At 47.0% G+C, this 6,685-nt stretch overlaps 1 protein-coding gene and 1 long non-coding RNA gene across 2 annotated transcripts; one reads left to right on the forward strand and one right to left on the reverse strand.

Moving 5' to 3' along the window:
- Positions 1–2,628: 2,628 nt before the first annotated feature.
- On the reverse strand, positions 2,629–3,844 carry LOC125033255 (vegetative cell wall protein gp1-like; the record flags this gene model as incomplete). The annotated part of the gene is made up of 1 exon (XM_047624638.1): positions 2,629–3,844. A coding segment is annotated over one exon (1,113 nt), but the record flags the coding sequence as incomplete, so codon positions are not given.
- A 2-nt stretch (positions 3,845–3,846) lies between these two features.
- Positions 3,847–4,042, forward strand: LOC125033158. Its single transcript, XR_007115580.1, has 2 exons — positions 3,847–3,894; positions 3,949–4,042. It is a non-coding gene; the product is annotated as an uncharacterized LOC125033158 (long non-coding RNA).
- The last annotated feature ends 2,643 nt before the right edge of the window (positions 4,043–6,685 follow it).

A 6,685-nucleotide genomic window follows, 5' to 3' on the forward strand; every position in this document is an offset into this window, starting at 1 on the left:
AAGTTAATTTAGTGTTTTTCTTGTTTTTCTGTGTAAATCATGCTAATTACCCCCCCTTAATACAGTTCGAAGCCGAATCTTACACATTTGATCAACTTTGCCGTCGGGGAATACAAGTTCCGCTACTCATCAACGAGTCAAATGCGACGGAAAGCAACAGCATAACAGCGTTAAACTACGAGGGGAGATTACACTCCAAAAAAAGTGGTTTCGAAAGTCGGAGGCTGGATGAAATTTAACATTTACCGATATGTATAGTGGTGAAGTAAAACCATTGTAATAACTCTTTACCAAAATAGAGGCGGCAAGGTGCGGGGGGTGCAATCCTCGGTATTGGTAAAGTTTTGGGTATTGGTAAAGTTCTGACTAGCCATCTTTATCACATGTATATATTTTTTCCGGTTTAGAGCAAATGAATCTAAGAAACTTATCTTCTATGAACTTCCGTCGCAAATCAGAAATAACGAAGTTATTAGACACGCAAGTAAATCTCAATATTTTAAAAATCGCCATCCGATATCCTTTCCTACTTTTTGTAAACAAAACAATGATGCCGTTTTATTTTGGTTCATTTATTGTAATACTTTCATTTCGTAATTAGAAAAATTCCGCAAACTTGCATGATCTTTCTACATTAAAATATCTGACAATACACGAGTAATACCATCATAAAATAGAGTATTTACAGTAACTATGACATTTCTTACTCAGCGCAAATCGATGTCTGGTCCATATTACGGGCAAGAGGGAACTGAAGAATTGCGCGCGATTTTCAAAATCAACAATGTTACCGCATGAACTGCGCACGAAACTTCTTGACTTTTATTCTATACCACATGCGCGTGACATTTGTCACGAGAGCCAATAGCATTACAGGAAATGGTATAAACCAATCACAAGGCAAGGAAAGCAAATATACCAAATCTTTGCTCAAAATGGATCTCAGGTGCGTAGGTTGTGACCGGCATTACTATAGTTAATATAATATGATAACGCTATAGTTCCTGAGAGCACACGGTGTTTTGCCAAGAGCGGTAAGTTGCCCGCATTGCGATTTAGCTTGCAAATATCGTGAAGATCGACATATAGTAGTATTGTGGCAGATGGAAAAAATAGCAGACAAAACGGCGTAAAAGTTGCGTTTTCTCGACCAGCGATTACTAAGGCACGTTTCTGCAGGGGACACAATTGTAACCTTTTAAAGTAATTTTGTTTGTGAATCATTGGCTACAAAAATATTGGGATCACGCACAAATTACATTAGTAGATTGGAGGAGCTTTTGTTCTGAAGTAACCGAATATTGGTTACAAAATCAAAATTCAATAGGTGGTGCCGGTGTAATAGTTGAGATCGACGAGACGCTGTTCGTGCGCCGTAAGTATAATAGGGGCAGACAGTTGAGCCAGGTCCCGGGCGAAGCTAGAACTTCGAGAACCGATTAGCTTGGCTATGGAATATATAATCAAGTCTTACATTCCCGATTCACACAATGAGTAGTAAAGAACAATCGTTTGTGTGGGTCCACTGTCGAAGTGGAGACTTACTGTCTTGATTTACCTTGTAGAGGAAGGAATCTTTAACATTGAACTTGAAGGTTGTTTAGTAACAAACATCAATGTCCACACAGGCAACTTTAGAAATATTGAGTAATATGTAAATAATTTATGGTTATTACCACTCCCTCTCCCTCCCTCTTGTGTATGTTTTTTTTTTTTTTTTTTTTTTATTGAAGTTACTGGTGATCGTGTCATTCCATCTACAATTATCACCATAATTGATAAATTTTATGAATTGCTATTACCAGTAGCAATGCTTAATCGTGAATGGAAATGGCAGCCTTGTGCCAACTAGTTACTTTTTATCTAGTTTAGTCTAGTTTTCTTTTCCCCCACATGTATCGAGACTAGTACGGTCTTACCAAAGATATGGTAAACAAATAAAAAGGGTTATTTCCATAGCATAATTTAAAAGGAAAATGTACAGAATTCCCAGAATGCACATCTCATTTAATTTTTTTCTAGGTCTTCATGCTGATGGCGCTTGTTGCATTAGCGAGTGCAATGTATGAAGGTAGCGACACACACTCTCAGGAAGATGTGAGTATTCTCACATATAAACGCTCGTAATGCTCTATTGAGGCCCTATCGCACTAGCACTTTTTCAGTAAATTTTTGTTTACGCGTGAATTTTAGGCTTTCCGCAAGGATCGTCTGCAAACAGAACACCTCCCAGAATGAGACGATAGCGACGAATTCGGATTAATTTGTCTTGATCTCGATGTACGGAGGAACTATACAGCTAGAATTTATTTTATTGGTAAATTAGATTAAATTAACGTAAATACAAGTTAATATTCTAGAATATTTGTGTACAATATGCTTAATTTTCCAATGACGTGATCTGGATGAGAATGCTCGTCATTCCCGGGACCTCACTCGGATGGCCCCATGTTTGTTTACATGGTTCGCTGCCTTGATAGTCGCTGCATTTCCATACCGGAGGTTCATATGGAAACGAAGAATGTGCTAGTGTGATAGCGCCTTCAGTGTTACTACATTTGTTCTGTCTATATCAAAATGATCCATTACAAGTTTTTAAAGATGTATGGATTTTTTTTTCCCAGATGACGGATACCGGGAGAATCTTTGGTGTTGTGAGGATCTCTGCAACGTGTTTAACGAACTTCCATGCGTGCATCAGCATTTCGCCGCTCTCTGGAACTTGTTTTGATCAGCTAATAGACTGTGATAATAGTGTAACGGTTAACGCAGGTGGAACGGCGGGCGGCACAGGCGCCGGTGGAGTGGCAGGTGCAGGCGCCGGTGGAGTGGCAGGTGCAGGCGCCGGTGGAGTGGCAGGTGCAGGCGCCGGTGGAGTGGCAGGTGCAGGCGCCGGTGGAGTGGCAGGTGCAGGCGCCGGTGGAGTGGCAGGTGCAGGCGCCGGTGGAGTGGCAGGTGCAGGCGCCGGAGCCGGTGGAGTGGCAGGTGCAGGCGCCGGAGCCGGTGGAGTGGCAGGTGCAGGCGCCGGAGCCGGTGGAGTGGCCGGCGCAGGTGCAGGCGCCGGAGCCGGTGGAGTGGCCGGCGCAGGTGCAGGCGCAGGAGCCGGTGGAGTGGCCGGCGCAGGTGCAGGTGCAGGCGCCGGTGGAGTGGCCGGCGCAGGTGCAGGTGCAGGCGCCGGTGGAGTGGCCGGCGCAGGTGCAGGTGCAGGCGCCGGTGGAGTGGCCGGCGCAGGTGCAGGTGCAGGCGCCGGTGGAGTGGCCGGCGCAGGTGCAGGTGCAGGCGCCGGTGGAGTGGCCGGCGCAGGTGCAGGTGCAGGCGCCGGTGGAGTGGCCGGCGCAGGTGCAGGTGCAGGCGCCGGTGGAGTGGCCGGCGCAGGTGCCGGCGGTGCAGGCGCCGGTGGAGTGGCCGGCGCAGGTGCCGGCGGTGCAGGTGCCGGTGGAGTGGCCGGCGCAGGTGCCGGCGGTGCAGGTGCCGGTGGAGTGGCCGGCGCAGGTGCCGGCGGTGCAGGTGCCGGTGGAGTGGCCGGCGCAGGTGCCGGCGGTGCAGGTGCCGGTGGAGTGGCCGGCGCAGGTGCCGGCGGTGCAGGTGCCGGTGGAGTGGCCGGCGCAGGTGCCGGCGGTGCAGGTGCCGGTGGAGTGGCCGGCGCAGGTGCCGGCGGTGCAGGTGCCGGTGGAGTGGCCGGCGCAGGTGCCGGCGGTGCAGGTGCCGGTGGAGTGGCCGGCGCAGGTGCCGGCGGTGCAGGTGCCGGTGCCGGCGGTGCAGGTGCAGGTGCCGGCGGTGCAGGTGCCGGCGGTGCAGGTGCCGGCGGTGCAGGTGCCGGCGGTGCAGGTGCCGGCGGCGCAGGTGCCGGCGGCGCAGGTGCAGGTGCCGGCGGTGCAGGTGCCGGCGGCGCAGGTGCCGGTGCCGGTGCCGGCGGCGCAGGTGCCGGTGCCGGTGCCGGCGGCGCAGGAGCCGGCGGCGCAGGAGCCGGCGGCGCAGGTGCCGGACCATAAGTAGGTCGCATGAAACTTGTGTACCATGATTAATAAAATAAGCCAACGTTCGTATGGGTTTTATAAACCTGTCAAAGCCAATCCACATACTTGAAAATTGTCCTAAAAAAATTAGAGATGCAGATTAAGGCCTAATATAGATCACCCCTACCTTGAACCTTAACTTCCATTTCAACTCCTTAACCCAATTGCCTTCATTGCCACAACACTTTCTGCACTATTCCCTCCTCCACCTGTCCTCGCCCCTCTACAAGTTCTACTTTTAAAAATCTTTTGAGTACCCTCATTAGCCTAGGCAAATGGGGTCCATTTTTGTGAATTCCAGCCCCTTACTCCGTTTATAACCTTCTTTCAACAGTGCCTCCAAAAACAAGTAGGCAAAGTTCAGCAGTCATCCTGACCGCTCACTCATTGTCCAAGTCTCAAGCCCTTGTGTTATCTATTCCCTCTATTCTAACTCCTCTTATCTATCCGTGAATCCCTTGTCACGTGAACACGTGTCACACGTGAATCCCTTGTCAAAATGTCCCCTGATGAACTTTGATACTTCCCCTGATCCCACCTTCCATGATGAACCTCTTGACCGTTATAACCCATTGATTGATCCACAATTACTTCTACAGTGAAACGTTTGAGGTTTTCAACTCGGACCTGATCTTTGTTATATTGTATCTTACAATCCATCCTTTATGTACCTTGCACTATTATACGCATATCTCTGCCATTGGATAAGTTGTTTCAATTTACTTTTCTCCTTCCCATTGACTTTCATGCCTCCGAAACTTTACTTTCTCAACTTCAATAACCATTCCTTATAGTCAGCCACATGCGCACTCAAACCTTTTCATGCCTTGACCTTTCTCCTTGGTTTCCTTCCCTTCATCTCGACTCTTATTGGTCCATATAGGGATCACTATTCTCACTCCTAATTATGTCCAGCTCCCCAACCCTCCATGCTGGTACTGCAGTAGAGTAGACTGACGAGTGTTGTCTTCACGGTTATCACTACAAGCGAAATACCCCTGGCCAAACATCAGCCTTTATAACTCTTAAGAGCATCAAATCAAATATGATGGACAATCCCAATCTAATTAAAATCATCTGACAAAATTGTCTCCACAATTACTTTTCTACAGTATGGCATAGAATCAAACTATTAAGGAAACCTGCCCCCCATTCTGCCCCTGTCCTCCACATTAATAACACTCATTTCTGAACTTTTACTAATTGCTACTGAACTTGATGCATATTTCAGCCAGGTCAGTAATGGCTCTCACCTTTCTTCCCAATTCCATTCCATTTAAACAGCCTAGGAACACCCTTCCATCTCCTCCCCCTTAGCCTCTACAGAACCTTACAATGCCCCCTCCCTCTCTACTGAGCTTCTCTCTTTTAAAGCCGTGCCGCATTACGGCATTCATTACCATACGCTACGGCATCTTCCATCTATCTCCTTATCCTTCCTACTGACAATCTTTAACAATATTTGAAGGGGTGGAAACTTTCCTCCTCACTGGCTCGCTTTTATTTTACCTTAACTTAATTAACTGATATATATGGCACACTCCCTCAAGACCATTGCTCTGGCTAGCTGCTTGTGCAAGTTGCAAGAATGGGCAGTCCATGACTAATGTGGTACTTTGAATCCAAATCTTCTATCTTCAGTTTGGATTCCGTCGTGATCAAAGCACAGCCGACCTAACACATTTAGAAAATTTGCACACCATAACTCTCTACTGGAAAAGTTATGACACTACATGGTGATACCACATTCTGAGCCAGCATCTCGTCTCATGGTATAGAAGGGAACTCGGTTACCACCAAGTATCTGGGTCCTCCCTATATGTAGATGATTTTATCTATATATAGGACCCTTCTATACCTAATTTCTGCCAACGAATCCAGTCTGCAATATCTTTAATCTCTTCCTGGATCACTCATGATGGCTTCCGCTTTTCAACCTCCAAATCCTCCTCCATCCTTTTTTCTGTCACGTATAGGTCCTCAATCTCCATTCTCTCTATATGATTCCCCTCTCCACTTCTGCTGCTCAGGTGGCTCAGACCGCAAAATTCTCCTTCATCTCCATACTACACTGATCCTCTCCACCCTTGATCATGGCTGTCATATCTATTCCTCTGCCTCTACCTCTTCTTACTCACTTTGATATTATCAACCACTGTAGTCTACATTCAGGCCTAGGTGCCTTCCGTTCCTCTCTGGTTGAGAGCGCATATATTGAATTTGGCCTACGGAGCTATGCACATTTTCATTATACCTTCCACTCGCATTTGCCCGTTTTCCCTGATATGCCACGATCAGACATCCTTCTATCCTTCACACATTTTCTCAACCATGCCTCAACACATTCCTCCAACACTCTCCACTCCAACTGAATCCAGCGTCTTTACAAATGAATTATATGCCGTCCTCTTTACATTAGAACCTCCATTCCTCATCCTTCACGACTTTCACCAACTCCAAAAAATTATTTCACTTAAACATAAAACACACAACTCCGTTTTTGCTGGATACCAAGCCATATTGGGATCCCTGGCAATGCACAGGCAGATAAATTAGATAATGACTATCCTTCATAGTGGAGTGGGACTAATTCTATTTTTGTTCTTCACATACAGATTTGTACATGTAAATACTTATTCATTTCCCACTTACGCTGTTTTATTTAGTAT

Source organism: Penaeus chinensis, chromosome 16, assembly GCF_019202785.1.
Source record: "Penaeus chinensis breed Huanghai No. 1 chromosome 16, ASM1920278v2, whole genome shotgun sequence".
Lineage (NCBI taxonomy): Eukaryota > Metazoa > Arthropoda > Malacostraca > Decapoda > Penaeidae > Penaeus > Penaeus chinensis.